Source organism: Acomys minous (genome assembly GCF_964271855.1).
Source record: "Acomys minous genome assembly, chromosome: 8".
Taxonomy (NCBI): domain Eukaryota; kingdom Metazoa; phylum Chordata; class Mammalia; order Rodentia; family Muridae; genus Acomys; species Acomys minous.
The window spans coordinates 42861032-42885279 of NC_140489.1; the positions used below are offsets into that span (position 1 = coordinate 42861032).

The following is a 24248-nucleotide window of genomic DNA, read 5'->3' on the forward strand; positions in this document are numbered from 1 at the left end:
CAGGAAAAACAGACTAACAACCCTAGCTGGCAGAGACGGTGAAAGCTTGGGGGGCTTGCAGTTTGCCGTCACTGTTAAATAAATCATCAAGGGAAGGCAGGGCCCCCAGACTGCAGGCTTTGTTATCACATTTCGACCCTTATCGCTGCTCAATTCTATCTTCATCTCTGCAGTAGGGCCTGGTCCACAAGCGGCTGCCAGCAAAGCATAGGGCAGGCTGTATATACACAGAGCCTGGTGATGGACTCAGCTCCGTGGAGGAGGGGTGGGGGTGGAGGAGAGGGAGGGGGAGGGGGGAGGGGGCTCAGCAGGAAAGCCTCCTCATTCACTCCGACCATCATTCCAGCACCCCTCTGTTTGTCACAGGCCACCCATCCTGCTTGCAGTGGATCTCACCCCTCCCCTCACAAGGCAGAGCGTCCAGATGCTTACCAGCCACTGTTAGTCAATGTGCAGGGCTGACAAAGGCAACGTGCAGGGTCACAACACTTCTCTCAGCGTAAGTGATAAAGGAGAAGGCCATCTAGACTGAAAACGGAAGCCAGCTTCCTATCCAGACTCAGTAGCACTTTTTAATAAACTGTCTAAACCATTGCTCAACAAAACACATTCGGGTAACTAAATCTGGGGTCCAGTGTACGAGGCCTGCAGAACTCCCACTGCTGACTGTCCCGTGGAGAGGAAAAAGGGCTCAGATTAGCTAACGCAAAATATGAGATTACGTCGTTCTCTTTCTTGCCCATCTCTCCAAACAAGCCGCCTAACCACCCACGTGAAACTGACTCCAAGTTGAAAGTAGCTACATTCTATTGGACGGGTCACAGGAAATAACCAATTTGGTTCTCCCGTGAACATTCACATCCAAATGTGTCACAAAGTAAACAGACCATAAACTGTTGTCCCCAGAAAGCAGAACGGTACTCAATGCTTAAAAAGAAATGAGCGATCAAGGCATGAAAAGACACGGAAGTGTAAATGCAGATTGCAAGTAAAAGAAGACAATCTGAGAAGTCTGCACACTGATTGATTCCAACTATGTGCCATTCTGGAAGACAAAACTCTGGAGATGATACAAAGATCAGTGGTTGCCAGGACTTGGTGGGGAGAAGGGATTTGGGAATCAGAACACAGAGCAGTTTTAGGGCAATGAAAGTGCCCCACATGCTACTATGATTAAAAAAAAAAAAGATGCACATTACATGTGCTTCAAAACACACAGGACATACAGTCCAGGAAAAGCCCTGATGTGAACTACCCACTTCCTATAAGGGTGTGTTGGCATAGGCTGACTGATTGTGCCTGATCCAATGCTGACAGTCGAAAGTGTGTGTGAGTCGGGGCATGGGTAGGTGGGGATCTGGGGTTTGGTTGGGAACCTAAAATTACTCTCAAAAAGGAAAGGTCGTTATTTGTATCAAGCATATCACAAAAGCATCATTGTTTAACCTGAAAATACAGGTCAAATGTCCTTACAAACAAATTTTTTTTCCACAGTGGAGTTTATACATTCTCTTCCTGTTCAGAAATTTAAAATAAAATCTGTAATAAAATTATATTTTGAAATTCTGGGAAATTTATATTTCATATTTCATAATAAAACTCAACATGTGGCTGCATTAGTTGGTAGCATAATAAAAAAGATGGTTTATTCTATGTAAGAATTGAGCATTAAGCCAGGCGTGGTGATGCATGCCTTTTATCCCAGCACTCGGGAAGGCAGAGGCAGGCGGATCGCTGTGTCGAGGCCAGCCTGGTCTACAAAGTAAGCCCAGGTCAGCCAATATAACATAGAGGAAACCCTGTCTCGAAAAAAACAGAAAACAAACAAACAAAAGAGAATTAAACATTAGTAAAGGTTACCATGGGGGTACAGGGAAATGTAGCAAAGTTAGTGAGCTTGGCCCGTGTGCCCACTCTAAGGAACTACACAGACCCTCTTATGAAAGAAGTGTGTCTCTAGAATTAAGTGCTTTATACAGAACTACTTGGGTGGATTTATCTTTCTCTTCCTGAACACATTCCTCAATCAGAGTTTAATTGGCAGCTTTCACTTCCAAGTAAGATGTCACACACACTAGAAGGCCCTGCATGACCAGGTCAACAGAAAGGGAGGTAGCATAAGAAAGAACAGACTCATTCCACCAGGCAGAAAGAGGAAGAAAGTGGGAAATTCACAAAGCTACTGACAAGAGCTGAAAACTGGAGACAAAGACCAGAAACACCTCAAAGAAGCAACCCCCAGCTCTGTGTGTGGGAGGCCCCCTGGCCAGGGGCAGGAGGGAAGACTTGGGTAGCTTTCTGGTCCTTTTCTCCGCCATGCAGCTCACTATCAGATGAGATATCTCATTCTCATCATGGGCCGTGGATTGGGCGACAGCTAAACGTTCTTCAGGCAGCTGTTTAGGTAAACAAAGATTCTGACTTAGGTAGCTTGAGATGTGCTTAGTGGACACCTGATGAATGGAAAATGACTGGGGAAAAAAAATCCAATCTGTGCCTTTTACTATAAAATAGTATCAAGAATTATATACAGGGATGAGGATATAGCTCAACCATAGCATGCTCCATCTGTAAGAGCTGGGGTTGACTTCTAGACCATAAAACCAAGTTGTGTTCACACCAATTTCGAAATCAAACACCAGAAAACAGTTGTTGAACCATCTTCCATGTAAAATAAAAACCCAATATTGATCTTTCATGTTACAGGGATGCCCAAAATGCAGGGTTTGTGTGTGTGTGGGGGGGGTGTTGGGTTGGGTGGGAGGTAGGATAGAGTTAGTCATTGTCCATAGTGCTTAGTTTCATAAAGACAAAGTTTAAGTAGGTCACATGTACTTTGACCATATTCACCCCATACCCTTCACTTCTCTCTTTCCCAACTCCTAGCAGTTTCCCTGCCTCCTCCTTTGTCCCCTTTTCAAGTCACATAGGAAAATGGCCCTGTCTAGTCATATAAAGTTTAGGCTTCAAATTGAGAGAAAATATGTAGTATTCTTCTACATCTATCCTGCCTTGCTTAATATGATCTCATGATAACATTTTACTAAAAAAAGAAAAAAGGAAAAAAAAAAGGTTAGTGGGGTTCTTTGTCCACATTTTCACCCATGTGTCCTATAGCTAGAGTCTCCAGTCCAACAGGAAGGCACAGCCGTTTCTAAAATGCGGAGCCTATGAGGAGTGTGTCACACTTGCCTGCACAGACCTACCATCCCACTGCCTTATAAAGGGAATTCAATATTCAGCAACAAAAAGTTCAAATAACCATCCAACTACCACACCGTGCTGTAACTCGTTTCTTTGCAGGAATGGAACACTACATTCCTCCCTCTATAGATATAAAACACCCATTTATTTTGAAGAGAAGCATAAACTGCCAAGGATATTTATTCCTTAACTAGACACAGAGTGATAACTTCTAAATCCTCTTCCCTTCACAGGGTGTGGGGGGGGGGAAGGAAAATAAACATCATAGAAACATATTAAGTCCCAAATTACTAGATAATAAAAGTAAATTTTTGCTTGCCTGCAGTCCTTGTCAGAATCAAGCACGAAAGAAGAGGTTATTTGGAAGCAAAAAATGTTGTTGAACTCTTATTTACCAGCCTGTGTCTAATGCCAACCCAGATTCCAGAACATTCTAAGCATCAGTTACTTTATTCACCCTTTTGAGCGAATATGTTTTGAATATGTCCAAACAGCTTTTAAAAATCAAGTGGATATTTTATGGGAAAAATTAAGTCAACAAAAATTATACATAAATCTGGTGACACCTCGGGGAAATCTGCCTTCTCATGAACCTCAAAGTCGGTTGGTGATGACGTCACACAGCAGTAAAAAGGGAAAGCTCCCTTGAGACCCTTGAGGTAGCTTTAGTGCACGGTCGAGAGCCATTCACAGTGCTCAGCACTGCGATTCTAAGATCATTCAAAGACCTCCATGGCTGCACCCGTGTTTGCGCTGTAAAACTTCAAGCTGTGCGCAGGTTCTATGTGGGCTGTAAATATAGGTGATTATCGCCTCCGTGTCTAGGATACAGCAATCTGACCCAAGGGGGATGAAAATAGTTGACAGTCGATGCACCATAGGAGCAGAGAGGCAGCCAACTCCTGCTGGCACCCCACCGTTACTGCAACAAGGCCTGAGCAGCCTCTCCCTGCTCCCTGAGAAGACATAGGAAGCAGAGAAAAACGTGGGGAAATACAACGAGGAAAAGGACAGGCCAGGATTGTTGAGATTGTGCACCAGATAGTAAATTTAGAGGAAACCTTGTAAAGACACAGTTCCTGGGTGCCCTACTATTCTCCTGGAAGTAACGCTGCCACCACTGCTTCCTGTTTTAAGTCATGCATCTGGGATTTTGTTGGCAATTCTCTTTCAGGCAACGAAAGGCTGGCCACCAGCTCAGGGACTGTCAGCAGTTTTCTCCTGATTCATTCAGCCCAACGTGTCTCACTTCCTTCCAATAACCCACAACCAGAAAGTCTACTTTGGACTACAAATAATTAAAAAAAATAACTTATTGATTGTATGTTGGTAGGTTCTGTGATTTTAATGTTAGCTAATGACTTCAGAAAGACTTTTAAGCTCTGTACCATGCCAAATAACCCAGCACTAAAGAAGAGGAAATCCAACAAATACATTTAAGCTAACAACAAACAAGCTGCACATACTTCTGCTAATGTCTAAGTTAAAGTCTCATCATTGTGCTTATGGATCCTCTGACGCTATGTGCAAGATCAGAAAACGTACACTGTCCTCTCTCTAGGACTCTACCTTCTGGGTCACTGAGACATAAGTCACTTCCTAGTCTTCTCACTTCCCTTCCAACAGCTGTGGCATCCCTACTTGTCATCCCCACTGGAAAGCCGCAAGCTAAATGACTCATGTCCAATATCTCTGTGTTGTTGTCTCTGGATTTGGGAAGCCTGGAATTCATTGGAGCAGGTTGACACCTTATCAGTGAGTGGACGTGAGGCCTCACAGCTTCCCACCCCAGTGTCACTCATAGTTTAAAACACAAACAGGGCCTAGGGATGGAGCTCAGTTGTTAGAGTGTTTCCTGGTATCCACAAAGCCCTGACCCCAGCACCACAGAAAACATACAGAAAACAGGCATGGTGGCACACACCTATAATCCCAGCACTGACCAGAGGGAAGCAGGAGGATCAGAAGTTCAAGGTCATCTGCAGTTACATAGTCAATTCAAAGTCACAGGAGATGCCATCTCAAACCAATCATCACCACCATATAGAAGATGGTTGGCCCATGGTACCCAGTAACACTTGAGGTACTTGGGTCAGGTGTTCCTGACTTCAGTGGAGTAGAGGTCAACAAAGGTTTCTCCAAAGTCTTAGGGCACCTCCATCACTTATAGTTTGATTCACCTGAAAACAATGGGACATAATTCCCATTACATCAACCAAGAACTCTTAAACTAAAAGGAGTTTCTAAAAGATGGTGGAATTCCCTTCATTGTGATCTAATGGGAACAACAACTAACTGGTTCTGAGTAGAACTTCCGGTTGGACAAGGACTCTTACGTTTTCACAGCTGAAAGTTCGTCACCTATAAAGACGTAAGTATATAATGTGAGGGTTAAAGAATGTCACTGCAGCATTACACTGTGTGGCTTTGTCGATCAAGTTCAAATACATAGTCAAACCCTAGCATGTTTTCCCATGGGGACAGTAAGTGGTCCTGTCTGTGAGTGAGCAGCAGAGTGGGATGAGGAAAGGCCTGTGTGCCGCTGATCGGGATGTAAACATATGGCAGTCAGGTTTTGCATTACCCCCAAACTAAGAGAGTAACAGGCAGAGACTTGGTTACTTGATAGCTATTATGATGTAATTCACTCTCAAGCATGCTTATCTCCTGACAAGATGTACTTTCTGGGAAAATCTAGGCCAGCATCATGAAGGTATTTTCTTTCAAGTTCCTGAAAAAAAAATGTTTTGAGCTTCCACCTCATGTTATAACCACATTCCTGGAAAAAGTAGTAAACCTGGAACACTTCTTTCTCAAGCATGAGTAGAAGGAAGAAATACAATTAGCTGTGGGCCAGATTCTATTCTGGTCACATTACTGCTGTGACTTCACAGGTATCTCTTAGGAGGTAGGCACCAATCTTCCTTTTGAGGATCCTGGGCGTGGCTGGGTAAATCATTTTTTTAAAAGCCACACAGCAGAGTTCCATCTGAACCCAACTATGACCACATAGCCTGTGTCCACTTCACTGCCTCAGGTCTGTTTTGTTCAACACCTTCAAGTATTGTCCAGAATCCTACTGACTGTAAATGCCTTTCTTGGTCTGTTTATAGATTCTTCTGGAATATACACTGGTGTATGCCCAACATGCCAGCATACTGACTTCTTTAATTAATCCACACTGTCTTTTTTTATAGTTGTATCTAAGCAAATTATTTGTTTTTCACACAATAAAAGTTCTTCTGCCATTTCAAGATCATCTGTCATTGGATTCTGACTTGGAGTTTAGAATGAAGTTGTCTTTAATCACAGCTCCATGCAAGGTTAGGGAGAGACACCACATCTGTTTTCTGGTCTATTCACTTCTCAGCAAAGAATACGCCTCCAAGCCAGGCACAGCAGTTTATGGCTGCCATAATTTCAATGCTTTGGAGCCTGAAGCAGGAGGATCACACATTTAAGGTCAGCCTGGATTCTACTGTATAGTTCAGTAGGCTACAGTGAGATGCTAACCCCAAACTGTTTCCATGCAGTTACAAATGACACTTTGCACACCTTCATATACTAAGTCCTCTGCATGGGAAGTACTGCCACGGTTTGGTGGGTACAGAGCTCAATGTCCATACTGAAAGAGCAACAGATCAACAAACTTGCTAAAAACCTTAAATAATGCTTTACTTGGAAAGAATTTGGATTCTCAAACAATACCTTCTAATGTAGCCACAATATAAACCACAATGAAGAAGAGGCACCAGTCTTTTTGTATAATGTTGTAAACATACAGGATGAAAATAGAAAAGGTGTCCTTCTAGCACCTAGCACTGTGGAGAATGTAAAAACTTGCATCAATGCCTGGATTGTCATCAAAGCATGTCATCACCAATGGCACCTAAGCTGAACCACCATGGATGCAATGTCATGCCTCCTTGAAAACATGGTATGGATCATTTCTGGAGCCTCATGCTGGTGGAATGCTGAGAATGGTCCATTCATGGACATTATAAATTCTTCCTATGTGAGGAAAAACAGGACTCCCTCTGCCCAATAGTTATGTGATCAGTAAAAACAAGATCTAAAATGACTTGTGCATCTCTCAGTGGGAGCCAGTGGAGGAAGAACCCAGAGTGTCTGCCTGGTGAACAGTCCACTAGAAGGAGGAGGAGGAGGAAGAGGAGGAAGAAGAAGGAGGAGGAGGAGGAGAAGAAGGAGAAGAAGAGGAAGGGAGGAGGAGGAAAGAGAAAGAAGAAGAAAAGTTAACAATCGTCAGAGGGAAACCGAGAGTACAACAGCCACCATCGTAACTGGTGAAACCATCCCTTCTCAATTCAGTCCTGAGAGAAGGCCCACAATGAAATACATTTCCATAAATCCAGTGCATCTTGTACTCTCAGTCATGTTATTTTGCAAGCATACTCTTCAGGAAAGAACAATCACGCAGCAAAACTCAGCATCGCTTCCATGTCAAACTCCACAGAAGACATTAATCATTAGCTAGCTAAAGCAGGCAAAGGCAGCTTTCCCACCACAGAGCCAACTAATTATCTTTCATAACTCTTTTGAGAAGCAAATGTAGCTGTAAACGCTCAAGTGAAAAACATGTTAAATGCATTTGGGTCTAGACTTTGCCAAGAAAATAAGAGAGTCTAAGTGCACAAAATCCAAAGATTTTCCTAAAGCAGAATTTCAAATCGAGGTTTAAAAAAAAAATGTTCAGCCTCACATTTCAATGCATCTTGTCTTTAGAATTTGATGTGTGCACCATCCGCTGAGGGTGGATGCTGTGTATAATCAAGATGCACGTGTGGTACATGGTGAGCAGCGCTAACAGAAAAATTATTAAAAGCGGGGGGGGGGGGTAGGTTAATGCTTTTCAGGCATCCTTCCCCTTGAAATGATGTACACTGTTGTAAATGCCATCCTCAGCTCACTGTACCAGCACCACACCCTAAAACTGGGCGAGTCAAGGAGCAGAACAGAAAGCCTAGGTGATTACTGGGGACCACAAAAGCCATGGATGCAGGCAACATGGAGAGCAGGCAAACACGAGTGAGGAAAATCCAGGGCTGTCTGTACAATGTATACAGATTTTTTTCAAATGTAAATTTGAAAATGAATGCTGCTATTATGCCAGTGGCATAAAGGAAGGCATAACGAGGAGGCTGCTCTGCTTCCCCTGAAACACAAGGCATACAGAGAGGGAGGGATGTGAAAAGCCAATTCTTCGCTGCTCCTTCATCAATTGCACTCAGTTCTGCCCCGTGACACAGCCACACTGCAAAGTCCCCTCCGCAGTTAATGGGCACGATGCTGGGAAAGCACTCTGAGGTCTTCACAAGAAAGATGGGGGGGGGGGTGCGGAGCTGAGGGGACCCAAAGGACCGAAAAAGAAATTAAGATTCTAATTTATTCTGCAAATTTTTACCCTTCCATGTAAAATTGTTTCTCCCCCAAAAATCTGATGTCTCTGATCATAGTAGAGTTATCTTTGTGCCCTTGTCTGGCTTTGTCAGGATAACCATTACTAAATGCAGGGAATAAATATGTTCTTCAAGTGTCGCAGCCTACGCTTGCGATATGTCAAAACGTAGAGCTGGGGGGGGGGGGGGCGAGAGTTACGTGGCTTTGACTGTATGCGGCCGTTACACAGTTATCACTCTTCCAGAAGCCAGGACAGAAGTGAACAAGAAAACATACAAATCTTAAAAATAAGTGACTGGGCACGTGCTCAGAGAAGCTGTGACGCTGAGCACAGGGTCACTCATGCATTCCTTCCCTTCTTCATGACTTCCAGGGGAAAGTCATCAGAATTAAGAGCTCAAATGTAGGAATCAAAGAAAATATGAGAACAATGCAGAAATATGTAGAAAACCACTCATAAGTAACTCCTCATGCCCAGACCCATTACAGGTCAGCATTCGGGAATAAACAGCACATGCCCATAAGACAAGGACTCACCAATACCTGTTGTTGCACACATATGAAATATAAGTGCTGGGTACTTTAAATGCTCAAGGAATTCAGTGTAATTCCATGTCAAATGACAACATTTCTTCACTCGGGGAAGCTCACATCCTCATCCCCACAAGTCGATCAGATCAGTATTTCTGCAGACCCACTGTATGCATCTTTCTGTGCTCTACTGGCAAGGTCCATGCAATGAAGATAAATGTGGCTGCCATGCAGACGGACATACAAAAAAATACCTGTGTGAGTTGATATAGTTAGTTACGGAAAACATATAACCCAATTGAAGGCCAGATTTGGGAACATCAAGAAAGCCAAGACTAAAATTATCTTCTTGTTCTTCATGTACTGATTCGGTAAGAAAGCACAAAAGCTTTGATTTTTTGACACCTTAAATATTCAAAAGGGATAGGTCAGATAACAGTCAGTTTTTAACTCTTTTAAAGCTCCTAGATTGTCTTAACCAAGTCTTTTAGACACCGAGATATCTAATTGAGATAAAAGAGACATTTCCTGAATACAAATTTATTTTACACCACAAATTTACAACAATTACCTTTTAAATAAACAGGGCTCTTTTTTTTTTTTTTTAAATAAAAACATCAGGCTGAGGATTGTGGATTGGCTGCATCATTCTGTAACCCCCAGCATCTGGTTCATTTCTCTGTCTTGGAATTTTGAACACTGAGAAGAATCTGATTCATACACCTCAGTGGTGGAAAACAGCAACATTTACAGCTCCTTTGAAATATCAAGCTTTTCTCCCAGCAAAAAGAGGCATCAGGAGGAGCTGCATCCCACAGTGTGAACAAAAATACAATCATCCATTAGCACAAACTATGACATCACCAGTGGTCTCAACTAGAGTACCATTTCCCGTACTGTGCACTTGGCTGTGTATGTAGCTTTCCTTTCGTTGCAGCATTTAAACCCAAACCCAAACCTTTGATACTGTCCTAAACCACAGAATGACCTAAGATTAGTAAAAGTCTCGATTTGCAAGCCCCACCCCACCCCAGTGCTTTGACTTGGCGTCAGATAGCCAAGGCTGGCATAGCACATGAATGCCCGTTGGTAGACCTAAGATTCCAGCAGCGTATGCCACCTGCAGATCTGCTGGCCTCTGCTTTCCTTCATTTCCTCCCAGTGCTCCTGCTCCTCCTCCCCACTGCTGTTCTGGCCCAGGGCAATCCAGCCAATCATCTCTTTACGCTTCATAGTGCGCCTGCTGTAAACAGAAATCATCAAGGTAACGTCAGAGAGCTGGAAGAGGGCCACCTGGAAGACGAAGGTCTCTTTATAGACAGGATTGGGTTGGCCACGCCGAATGGAGGTCTTGCAGCGGGACATCTCTTGGCCCACACAGTTGAGGAGGAAGAGTTTTCCATATGTATCTACAGCAAAAACAAACAGGAGGATGAGAAGACATCAGTGCCTCGCCTGGCACTGGCTTTGTTGTGACATTTACACGGACTAATTTCTCCCTGCAATGGTATTCCTCAGGCCTGGTCTTTGCTGCTGGACCACCACGTCTTGCATAGATAATTAAGGAAAAGAAGTATTGCCTTATGTGTCTATAGTTTCACACAACCCGCTGGCACACTTGTAAGGTGCGTTAGAACCTCGATTTGTACAGAGTGTGTAGGGATGTGCACGGGCAAATATGCAATGGGGATTGTGGGTATTCGGAGAGTCTAGATTTATGTAGCAAAGTGAATATGCATTCTTTTCTCCATGGAGGGGATTTTCTTCCATAGACAAAGCATTGTTTCGTGTCTGGGCTGAAGGTATCTTCTATCCTTGCTCTCCACACATTCTCAGGACCATCTCATGCTGGAGCTCCAGCTCACAGGCTTCACCCCCACACCCAACCCTGTGCATTCTCCCAAGGGCCTGGTACCCCAGAGGCCACCCACCTTCCCCCAACTTCTGCCAACAAAGTTGAATGTGCACAACAACGCTTTATTAAGAATCCTTGCTGGCTCCACCTCCACCAGCATCTAGTTTGACCCTTCCATGTCCCCGCTCCTCATCACTGCCTGGTTTCTTGTCCTACAAAGGTAAAGAGAGGGGTTTCCTTGCTTAGTACAGAACCCCCATGCCCGGTCAAGCACCTCACTGGGCCTAGACTCTTAACAAATACTTTATAATAAACACCCCTGACCAGATAGAAAGTTAAACCTTTTTCTTTCAATTTTGTGTATTCAAACAAGGAACTAAAGCAAAACCTCCCATTTTAAGACCCGTATACTAGAATACTATGAAGTAGTGACTAATGTCCTATTTTTAGTTACAAAAAGGAAAAGAAAGCATCCAAATTTTACTAACACCGTCTACTTTGGCTAAAATTCCAGAATGAAACGTTACAAATAAAATTATCCCCACAAGTACATGTTATGCAAATCACTTCATTGATCTTTTTTTTTTTTTTTTTTTTTTTTTTTGACTTTTAACTACACATCTTGGCTCTGACTTCGGTGCATGCTACAATTCAAAAGGAATCGAAATGTTAAGGTGCTGCCTGACTTGCATCCTTCTGCTCTCTGTTCACTGCAGAACGCTTAGCATTTGCCACTCACTCCTCCAGCTCACCACCAGTCAAACTTTTCAAAAGCGTAAACCCAGCTCTCTATAATTTCCTCTCAGAACCTCGTAAGGTAGGAAGCAAATTACAACCTACGGTTTTCTTTGTAATGTTGATCTTTTTTTTTTTTTCTATTCTGGTTTGATGTGTTATTTTATGCACTTATCTGCTGAGAAACACAAGGTGTGAGATTGCACTTCAGGTGTGAAAACACTTCTCTGTCTCAGAAACAAGGCTCTCCACTCCTCAAACTGTTCCACGGGAAAAAGCTGTCAACAGACCCACAACAGGGAAGGCGCCTGCGCTTCCGCAGCTGGGTAACAAGCAGGACCCTGCAGGGGAGCGCACTGCTGTCCTTGATCTGCCCAGGCCATTCTGCCAGTTGGAGCAGTGGGAACAGAGTTAATCTTTTCAAGCAAAGACTTGCTCATTTTGCAAAGAACATTCTGAGCTCCAAGTCTGTCCCAGGATAGATCTCTAATTACAGGAAAGGCCACTTACCACTAACATCACCACTGACTCTGGGTCACAGGGGCATGGCAGTGAGAGAAGACCATTTTATAGGCAATACGACACAAGGACACACGGCCAAGGGAATAGACATTGCCCAGTTCAAAAAAGGGAAACTTTTATCAATATGCCCAGGCATCCCTGCCTGTGCAAAGCTGACAGACACACAACTAGAGGCTTCTGGGGTCCCACAACTGACTCCAGAGAGCACCAGTAAGACTGTATGGAGAACGAGTCCAGTTAACCAAATACCCAACTTAAATGAACCCTGCTTTATGTCTTTAGAAACTGGTAACAGGGGCTAAAAAACAACATTTGGAAAACATTTATCTTATGAAGAGTTAGAAATCTTTATTGTATCTCTGTTATCTTAGACCTATCATCAAAGACTAAATGGGTCAGAATCCCTCGACAGTTCAGGCATAAAGGAAAATGCCATATGTGCCCTAATGTTTTGGATGTTTAAAGAGAATCATGCATCTAAGTTAAAACAGAAATTGTAGTTAAAAGTCTGAAAATGGTCAATAAAATTACTCTGATAATAAATTTATGTTTTATTTATAATATCTCATAACCTTAATTTATCAAGGCACAAAGGTATGTCCTTTAGAGCACAGAAGTCATTTAGCCCAAAGAAATAAGTCACGGACAGAGCTTATTCAAAACACTTGCTCATTCCCAACCAAGATTCTACCAACTACTGCAAAGTGAACCTTCAAGGAATGCTGTATCAGCTACTGTAGAGTGAGCCTCTAGGAATGGTCTACCAACTACTGCAGAGTGAGCCTCTAGGGATGGTCTACCAACTACTGCAGAGTGAGCCTTTAGAATGCTGAGTCTCTTGCAGAGTGTGCCTGCAAGAGACTGCCTACCAACTACTGCAAAATGAACCTTCAAGGAATATTCTACAAACTACATCAGAGTAAACCTTCAAGTACAACAGAATAAACTTCCAAGGGATGGTCTACCAACTACTACAGAGTGAGCAAGGGTCTGTGCAATTCAAGTATTTGGGACACAGGGTAAGTGAAAGGAAGTTGGTCATTTAACTGTGTTCCTTTTTAGTATATTAATACTTACAAAGGATTTTAAGTACATGTAAGAATACGGAAACAAATATATGTTTCCATTTTGGATTTTTTTCACATTTGCCACTGATACTTTCTGGGTTTTGTTTACTTTTTAAGAAATAAGAAGTTGGGTAAATGACTCCCGGCTGTAATTTTAAAGCCTGAGAGGCAAAGGCAGAAGGGTTGTTAGGAGCGTGTAGCTCAGACTTACATGGTGGGTTCTAGGGTACGTAGTAAAACTGTCTCAAAACAAACCAAGTAGCTATATTGACAATTCTTGAAGAGCTCTCTTTGTCATGTTCAGCTTCTAAAATTACAGTTCATTACTTCCATGTATGTTTAGAGATCTTTACCACATGTAAACAAAAGAAATAAAAAAATGTATTTAATAGTCTTTTTACACATTAACATGTACATCTTTGTAAATCACATTTGCTCTTTTTGGTAGCCATACAGCCATTTAATGATAAAAACATATTAATATTTTACTATACAGCAGAAATACATTGTCAATCAAAAGTGGACAAAAAACTTGAAATGAAAAGCTGTATAATACTATCATGACAGTGTCAGTGAAGGGCACTAGTATAACCAAGTGTTCTCCTAAGCTTCCATTTCCATACACTACACTTTGAATGTGTGTTATGATAAAACATACTTTTGAGATATGGCCCCTATACTTGGGGGACACAAATACCATTAGCATATAACTTAGCCAAGGACAACCAGCACACAGCTAAATATAGTTTTTTTTTTACTCAGCATTAAACTTTAAAATATTATCTCTACATGTGTGAGACAGACACACAGATACAATTATTTTCCATATGCACTGCTCTGATGAATTAATGAATCCCAGCTGGTTTACCCATCTTCTTAAATAAAGGACATTTGCTTGTAGCAGCCAAGAAACACAAAGGCTTCAGCAAATGTTTTTCTCTATTTGCATTGTGCTGATAGTCAACAGTCTCTCCCAGAAATGTGAGTGGATGTCTATGTTCTTTGAAATTCTAGACACGAAATCTTTGCTACTTGTATTTACTGACAATATTCCCCACCCCCCCCCCGCCTGCCCCCCCCCCCCATCAGTGGCTTCTCTTCCTGCCGTGTGTACAGTGTCTTTCGTGGTATTTTAAATTTTATTATGATGTTTATAAATGTCTTTCATTTCAGGAAATGCCTTGTTATTTACTTATTTATTTATTTATTCTTACAGCTAGAACACTCTATGCAAACTCCATGGTCTCTTGCATTTTCCTCCATGAATCCTAATTTTTCTCCTTTGATATTTAATCTGTCTAACATTAATATTTTGGTGTGAGACAAGGAACTATTTTTTCTATATGAGAAACAGTATTAAGTAAATTATTCAGTAAATAACACACGATGGTGTCTATCAGGTCTTCAGGGTTCAGCAGGATAGCATTTATTATCATCATCTTAAAATCTGTTTGGGATACTCTCTATATCATATTTAAAGTCTGTCTTTGTACTTTATATAAGATGATTCCTATGTCATCTTTGAAATGTGATTTTTTTGTTAAAGTTTTAGCTCATTTTAATTGGCACATACACATGATTTTTAGAATCATCCTGTCAAGTTTTTTTTAACATGGTTAGAGGCTGATGAGATGGCTCAGTGGATGCAGGTATTTGTTACCAAGCCTGACAATACGATTTCAACACCTCCAAACCCACAGTAGAAGATGAGAACAAATTCCCCCAAATTGTCCTCTACACTTTCTCTCTCTCTTCCTCTCTCTCTCTCTCCCTCCCTCCCTCCCTCTCTGTCTCTGTCTCTCTGTCTCTCTGTCTCTCTGTCTCTCTCTCTCTCTCTCTCTCTCTCTCTCTCTCTCTCTCTCTCTCTCTCTCTCTCACACACACACACACACACACACACACACACTTAAAATATAATTTTAAAACTGTTGGAATTTGGACTGGAATTGTGCTAGAAACGTAGACTAGTATACAAAACATGTTGCTTTGGCCTTATAGAATATCTTCATCAGTGAACATGGCTTATCTATAAACTTATCACTTCAGCTTCCTTCTGTTGTTTTGTTTCCAAAATGTTTTATCGTTCCTTTTATAATTTTCTCACTTGCCCATGATTAAAGTTATTCTCTGATTTCTTAGATGATGTAGTGCCATTATAACACTAATACTCTTAAACTCCATTTGTTAATTTTTACTGGTGTATTTTAATACAACTGATTTGGTACAAGCATTACTTAACTTTGTACAAATCTGTAGATATCTTGTGTTTTGTTGCAAGAAATCAGATTTTCTATGTATAATGTTAGTTTTGTTTCTTCTTTTCAAGTTTTACCTATTTTATTGTATGTCATTTTCTATTAAGCTATCTGGAATGTTACTGTCAAGATAAGAAAGTCTCCTCTGGGTCACATATTAGTAGATGCACATCTTTCTAAGATCTCTCCTGTACCAAAGAGATATAAAGCCGTCAAACGATGTCCCCAAATTTCTTGCCAGTTAAATCTCAGTTAGACTCCACTAATGAGTGCTACGTACAAGAGGCAGTAAAGTGGAAATAAGATGGAAACTGTAAGCATTATTAGCTGGCACAGCAAGTGTCTTCTTCAGTGTGTTCAGAACCGCAAAACAGTCCACTGTGTGCACACAGAACAGTCCCATGAAATCTGTGTTTTAGATCCCTAAACACAGTTTTCCTTATGATTATCCACCAGCCTTCCAGTGCCTGACCTTAATGAAAAACATCCTCTGGCACGATGTACCTAGGTCACTCTCTGCTTTCTAGACCAAGATCTGATTGATGTAGTAACTGGTCGTCTCAATGAGGACACTGCCTTCGTAAAGAGGAAGCAGGAGAACTGACTTAGAGATCAGGGCCAAATCATGAAGAAGGGGGTGGGGGAGATCAGAGGGCAGAAAAAAAATGGATCATGGCAATACAGCTCTCAAGAGGGTGAAGCTGCATCTGCTGTACCTGAGGGGAGGAGACACGTGCACGAAGAACATATTGCTCTAGGAAAGAGATCCTGAAAACTCTAGAATTTAGAAGAACGTATTTTGGCGTGGCTGGCTTAGTTTAGGGGAGAGCTTGAGAAAGAATGGATTCATGTAGAACTGATTGACACATTAGAGGAAATAAAAAAATAAAAAGTTCAGACCTTTTTGTATTTGAAAATCTGGTTTCTTTGCATCTCCAAACAGTAAGAGGTGAGCTTTTAAAGGTTTTTGTAAAGCAAAGGCCTCTTAAAGGTTGACAGGTGAGTACCAATTCATGGTGAATATCTAACTAAGGCTGCGGCCTTCCAGTCAGTTCGGATTGGCTGCCCCATGTGACTGAGTCTGAACAATGCCTTATGAACCACACTGTCATCTTCAGCCACATCTACAGTCAACCATTCCAATTCAAGTATAACCTCTTGCACGGTCTCCGTCCTTTCCTCGCCCCCAAAGAAATAATATATATTTTCACCTCATTAAATAAAAATAAAAAAAAAATCTATGGTCCTTAGTCAGAACTTAAAGGAAAATCACGTGACCTTCTTTAGACTGTGGAGGAAAGATGCTTAGCATGTTAGGTGCTGAGACAGCAGGGTCTATCTATGACGGTATCATAGCCTAATCTATATTAACACATACTATACATCTGCTGAGTTATTTTATTCATTCATTAATTGTGCATTTCATCAAAAGCTTATGCTAGAATCTATTGATATACTCATATTTTCCCCAAAAACCTGTCAAAAATCTACTGGCAGATGAGGTACTCCGTCATGTGTTCTCATGAACCTGGTTAGCACATCAGTTACAGCAGCCAGTTTTCCTAATAGTGAAACATCCTTGCACTGTAAAGCTGAGGCAAACTTTGTTAGCAATTAGCACCTTTCCTCACCCTCTATACTATGAAGCCAGAAGAAAAGAGTGCGAGGAAGGAGGACAAGGATAGATAATAAACAGGCGCATAGTCATATAACCTAATATCATCTTTTCCATGGTAATTTTATTCTTTTACATGTGCTGCAATTATTGGTGCTTAATTTACGCTTACCATTTTGGCTTGTGCTATTTATTTTGTATTTCCTAGTCCTGTAAAGTGTCTTATCTATTTCATATCAGATGAATTGAATTCTATTTATTATCATAATTCTCCACACGGGTTGAAAGACTAAAACTTGACTACGCACCATGATTTGTTATCTAAAATTTATTTTTATGCTTTCCCATTTTCCTGAATTTTAAATTTTAATAAGCTTTTAGAGATTACTTTTAGGTTTATAAACAAAGTGTGTTATAAGGCTGAGGAAAATTCCACACAGTCCCTGATTCCACATACTTTGACCTCCTAATGCCTTCCTTCTCATTACTCTCCTTTGAAACATGACATCGGTTTAAGCAATCAACTCTTGTGTGGTCTATTAATCTAGTTTCTTAATACCCTCTGATAGATTTGTATCATATTTTCTCAGTATTTAGAAATTTTAAAAAGCTGTTTGTTAATTGTTGACCTTAAGGCCTGGGCTGTTGGTATTCTGTTCAGGAAGTTGTCTCCTGTGCCAATGTGTTCCAGGCTCTTCCCCACTTTTTCTTCTAACTGATTTAATGTCTCTGGTTTTATGTTGAGGTCTTTAATCCACTTGGACTTGAGTTTTGTGCATGGTGACAAATATGGGTCTAATTGCATTTCTCTACTTGTAGGCATCCAGTTAGACCAGTACCATTTGTTGAAGATGCTATCCTTTATCCATTGAATAGATTTGCCTTCTTTGTCAAAAATCAAGTGATCAAATGTGTGTGGATTCATCTCTGGGTCTTCGATTCAATTCCATTGATCCACCAGCCTATTGCTGTGCTATTTACTGTTGCTCTATAATACAGCTTGAGATCGGGTATGGAGATTCCTCCGGAGGATCTTTTATTGTATAGGATTGTTTTTGCTATTCTAGACTTTTTGTTTCTCCATATGAAGTTGAGAATTGATCTTTCAATGCCTTCAAAATATTTTGTAGGCATTTTGGTAGGGATTGCATTGAATCTGTAAATTGCTTTTGGTAAGATGGGCATTTTTACTATGTTAATTCTCCCAGTCCACGAACAAGGGAGATCCCTCCATCTTCAGTGTCCCTCAGTAGAAGAATGGATAAAGAAACTGTGGTACATTTACACGATGGAATACTACTCAGCTATTAAAAACAAGGAATTCCCGAAATTTGTAGACAAATGGATTTAACTAGAAATGGTCATAATGAGTGAGTTCACCCAGAAGCAGAGTCAAATGGTATATACTCACTTATATCTGGACACTAGCCCAAGGGGCATGTCCCATGAAAGCCTTCACTTACCAGGAAAGTAGGTCAGAGGGGAGGACATCCTATTGGGACTCTAGGTGAGAGAAACATGGGAGAGTGGGGAAACAGAAAGATCCAGAGGGTCCTAGAAACCTATAAGAAGAACATTACGAAGGGAGGATCTGGGCCCAGGGGTCCTGCTCAAACTATGGCACCAGCCAAGGACAATACAGGTTGAACCCCAACCCAGATCTAACCAATGGACAGGACTTTCTCCACAGTTGAGTGGAGAGTGGGGTCTGACTTTCACACGAACTCTGGTGCCCCATATTTGATCACATCCCCTAGATGGGGAGGCCTGGTGGCACTCAGAGGAAGGATAGCAGGTTACCAAGAAGACACTTGATACCCTATGAGCATATACAGGGAGGGGAGGTCCCCCTCAGTCACAAAAATAGGGGAGGGGAGTAGGGGGAAAGTGGGAGGGACAGAGGAATGGGAGGATACAAGGGATGGGATAATAATTGAGATGTAATATGAATAAATTAATAAAATATTTTTTAAAATACTAAGCTGAAAAAATTAAAAAGCAATTCTGAGAAAAAAGAAGATGTATTCCCAGCATGTCTGATATTGCTATGTTTTAAGAATCATGCAAGAACAGCAGTGCGGCATGCAGATGCATGGGGTGGAATAGAGGGTCCTGGTTTAAGACCACGCAGCTACAGCCACATGACATATTGTAGAAGATACAAGCTTTTCTAATGAATGGCACTGGAGAAACCAGAGATCTGCATCTGCAGAAGAATGAAGCTAGACCCCCAGCTCTTGCTTTGCACAAAAATCAGTTTTGAAATGGACCAAAGGCCTTAAGGTAACCCTTGGAACTCTGAAAGTGCTAGGGGAAACATGGCGAGATACAGCCACAGAAAAGACGTTCAGCTAAGAGCTGACAGGTGAGATTACATAACATCACACAGAGTCTGTGCAGCAAAGGAAACAGTGAGATGAAGGAGGCAGCCTTCAGAATGGAAGGATATTGTTACTAGTGACACATCTGTCAGAGGAACAGCGAAAATATACAAAGAACGCAAAGAAACAGTGAGAAACCAAACAACCCAGCCAATAAATGAGCGAATGAAATGAGTAGGCACTTCTTGAAAGATGCGGTACAAATGGCTAACAAGCACATTAAAAATTAAAAATGTTCAGCATCGTTAGCCATCAAGAACATGCAAATGAAAACTACATTGAGGTTCCATGTCACCTCATTTAGAATGGCTGTCATCAAGAAAACAAATAGTAGATGGTGGAGAAACTGGGGGGTAAAGGAGAGCCTCTGCCTACTGCTGCTGGGGGTGTCAACTGGAATGTCCATTATGGGGATCAGCATGTTTTGAAAAGAATACTAAATATAGTCCTTCCATAGAACCCAGCCATGTAACTGAAGGGGTTGGTCTCAGTAAACCACAGAAACACTTGCATGTTTACTGCAAAACTGTTCATAAGAACCAAGCTAAAAAAAGTAATGGATTTTAGACAGCCATAAAGGATGAAATTACATATGGGTCCCCTAGTAATGGGAGTAGGGGTTGTCTCTGATTTTATTGCCTGCCTTTGGGTCCCTTTCCCCTAGCTGGGCTGCCTTGTCTGGCCTCGGTGGGAGAAGATGTGCTTAGTCCTGTTGTAACTTGAGGTGCCAGGGTGGGTTGGTACCCCTTAGAGGACTTCCCTTCTCTGAGAAGAAGAAAAGGGGGATGTGGAGGGGGTGTGAGGGTGGGACTAGGAGGAGAGGAAGGAAGGGGCTCAGATCAGTAGGATCAGATGGTAACATTTTTTAAAGTAAGTAAACAAACAAATAAATAAATAATAAAATGATGCTGCTTGCAGAAAAATGGATGCAACCAGAAATCATCAGATTAAGCAAAAACAAGCCAGACTCGGAAAGACAAATATCTTTTTTTTTTCATTTTTGGATCTTAGATTTTTCTATAAATACAGGAAAACATATGTGATGTGAAAGTAGAAGCAAGAAGATCCTGTAAGTGGGAATGGGAGAAGTCCGTGGGCTCAGCGTGTTCACGCCCATGGCTTCCACGAAACTGTCTTAATGAAGCCTGTTAGTACTCATAATGACTGTACAATTAAAATATAACCTACCATCTTAGCCACTGCTCCCTGGGGCTGAATAGAAAGCATCATAAGCCATCATCACCACCTTCCAGAGCTCTTCACCTCTCGAAGCCTGAATTTCTGAGCACATGTCACACAAACTCACGCCAGCCTCTCCTCCAACCCTGGCAAATACAACTGGTCTCTACAAATCCTACTACTCTGAGTCTCTCATGTCAACACAATCGGACAGTAAGCTTTGTGCAGTTTAAGTAGTATAATGTCCTAAGCTTTAAGTACAGTGCAGCACACACTAGTATCTCCTTCGTTGTAGAAGGCTGAACAAGTTCTACTTTATGTATTGTCATGTCCCCCTTATCTTTTAATCTGCCACTGGACACTTCTTTGCTTCTGTACTTAACTATTGTGAATAACGTTGGTGTGAACATGGTGCCACAAGTATCTCCAGATTCTGCTTTCAGCTCTTTTGCATAGGTTCAAAATAGGAATGGCTCAATCAGACAATAATTCAATACATTTTTTAAAATATTTATTTATTTTCTACTTATACAGTATATTGCCTGCAGGTCAGAAGAGGGTATAGATGGCTATAAGCCACCATGGGGTTGCTGGGAATTGAGCTCAGGATATTTAGAAGACCAGGCAGTGCTCTTAACCTCTGAGCCATCTCTCCAGCCCCCAACTCAATATATTTTTAAGAGTCATCTTACTGTTTTCCACACCAGCTAATCCACCCGCAAAGCAGAAGGGCTCAACTTTTCCACAGTCTATCTCTTGGACTTGGGAGTTCTTGCTTACAGCTCTCGTAGCAGGTGTTGAGTAATATCACACTCTAGTCTATAGTTTTGTGGTGACAGATGATGATGGATAGATTTCCATACTCGTGATGGCTATAGGTGTATCTTCTTAGGAAAGATGGGTACTCAAGTCCTGTACCCATTCCAAAAAATACAATTTTTTGCTACTGAGGTTTAGGCACTATCTATATATTAATATTTTTTTAAACACATGATTATTATTTCCCATATTTTTGGTCACTTCATTATCCTACTGTTACTTAATTTTTGTGTGTATATGGGTGGATGTGTGTATATGTATGTGTACCGCAGTACACATGTGGAGGTCAGAGGGCAATGTTCAGTGTTAGTCCCTACCTTCTGCCTTGGGTGTCACCAGGCCAGCTGACCCATGAGCTGCTGGGGTTCCTCCTGTCTCCACGTCTACCTCACCACAGGACCCTGGGATTCCATACCTATGCTTCCACATCTCAACTTGCATGGGTTCTGGGGGTCCACGCTCAGGTCCTCATTTTACATAGCAAGAATTTGCCCACTGAGACATCTTGCCAGGCCTTGCTGTTGCTTTTTTATTCTCATTTTGTTTGTGTTTATTTTGCTGCCTCTGCATTTAGTGCCAAATATAAGAAATCATTGCCAAATCCAATAATGTGATGATTTTGTTGTTTCCTTCAAAGAATTTTGCATTTGAGGCCTTATGCCGAGGGCTTTAATACTTTCCTAATTGACTTTTGTTTACAATATCAGGTATAGATTCAGCTTCATTCTTTTGGATGCATCTAGTTTTCCCAATCATTCATATATGTATATACATATATGTGTGTGTGTTGCTAGACGGTCTTAACATCCTTATAAAAAAAATTGACTATATGTGATCATCTCTAAGCAAATGAAGATCTTAGAATTCTTTGCTTTCTAACTCTCTTTTCCACCCGTCATGTTACATCTGTGTAGGCTTTAACGTCCACACTGTTGTTTGATTCCCAACACTGATCATGTTTAGTTCTGTTCCTGTTTTGTCTAATACAATCCATTACTTCCTTTTAATTTCTCTTTCTTCCTGATAATATATATTATTTAGCATCATTCAGTGATTAAACCTTTTCAACTTTCAAAACAAATGCCTGCTTTTCCTTAGCTTAAAGAACAAGCTGACCTGTTAAGACTTTAGTGTTGGCTCTGTGGTTGAGAAGTGTGTATCCTCTTCCTCAGGAGCCAGGGTCTTAAGATGTCTTTACTAAGCTATAACTGACATACAATGCTGTCTTTTTCCCTGCTGCTTTTAAGATGTTTTTTCTTTGGACTAAGTCCATGTATCTCTGGCTGACCTGAACTTGCCATGTGGTGGAAGATGATAAAGTCATCCTCTACCCAAGTGCATCCTCCACTGTCCCTAACTGATGCTGCCCAGAGGACTTAACTCAGGACTCTGTGCATGCAAGGCAAACATTCTACCAGCTCCACACATCTCCAGACCCCTTTTAATAGTTTCTGACTTTGATTATTGTGGCAACTAAGTGAATTTTTCTAGAAAGAGAAAAGTTATGCATGCATGCATGATAAGTTAGCACCATATCTGAAGCTTCATGGAAACTGACCATTAAGCTGGGGGGGGGGGGGGACGGGTGGCCTTTGGTCCCAGAACTCAGGAGGCAAAGGCAGGTGAATCTCTTGAGTTCAAGACTAGCCTGGTTTACAGAGTGAGTTTCAGGACAGAGCGGGCTACACAGAGAAACCTTGTCTTGAAAAAACAAAACCAAAAACCAAAACCAACCAAACACACACACACACAAAAACCTGACCATTATTACAAGCACACAGTGGCTACTAAACACTGTTTAACTAAAAATGGTTCTGTAAGAAGGCCTATGTCCTACGCGAATCCTTTCCCCACTGTGCTCCATTTGTATACTATACCCTCAGCTTTCACTTGTTCCTCACAGCAAACAAGAGGCAGCTCTGATCTGTGTCTCTGTTTTTCTTTCCTCTCCTCTGCTATTGTGACTGCCTAACAAGGTTAATACACTACTGCTGCTAAGTATTATCATTTGGGTTGTAATTATCACATGGGATTAATCATGTGCATGCTGCGAGGCTGGGGAACTTGCTGGTTTTAACTAGAGGGGACATCTTAATGATACCTTTTGACAAGCAGCATTATATGTGTCTATATACACATACGTGCACAGAGCGGAGAAACACGCTCTCGATGAAGGCAGAATGGAGATGGAGAAAGAGAAGTTGCCAACAGAATAGCCGACTTCTTCAAAAGATGCCAACGCTTATGTCTGTGGGATTCCTTTGTGAATCTTATTTAATAGAGAAGGAAATGAAATTCAGAGACGTTTAAGCACGTGTAAGGCATGTGGGCATCTCAGATAGCTACCAGACGCCAGATCTTACTCTCTCACCTGTTCTCCAGCTGTGAGCCTGGACTCTCCTTTGCCATGAGAAGAACTGTAGACCAGCCTATACCACCTTAGTAGCAATTGCAATAATTTGGAACAATGAAATTGTTGAACTCACTTGCTTTTTTTTTTTTTTTTTTTTTTTTTTTTTTTTTGCTTAAGTTTGATAAGGAAAGTACTTCTAGAATGTCAGAGCATGCCAAATTAGATTTAAAAAACAAAACAAAACAAAACTTCTAGGTGGCCAAAGTGGCTGTTTCAGCCTATATTCCCACTGTGATGTTGTTGTTCTTGGTTGT

The 24248-nt window shown here is 41.4% G+C and overlaps 1 protein-coding gene across 7 annotated transcripts in view; it reads right to left on the minus strand.

The window, feature by feature from the left end:
* Positions 1-1962: 1962 nt before the first annotated feature.
* The window catches only part of SYT16 (synaptotagmin 16), a 244442-nt gene continuing 222156 nt past the window's right edge, over positions 1963-24248 (minus strand). For all 7 annotated transcript variants that reach the window (XM_084791506.1, XM_084791507.1, XM_084791502.1 and 4 more), the window contains one exon: positions 1963-10562. In XM_084791506.1, coding sequence (XP_084647632.1) covers positions 10249-10562 — 314 coding nt within the window. In that variant the 3' untranslated portion in view covers positions 1963-10248. The remainder of the gene's footprint in view (positions 10563-24248) is intronic.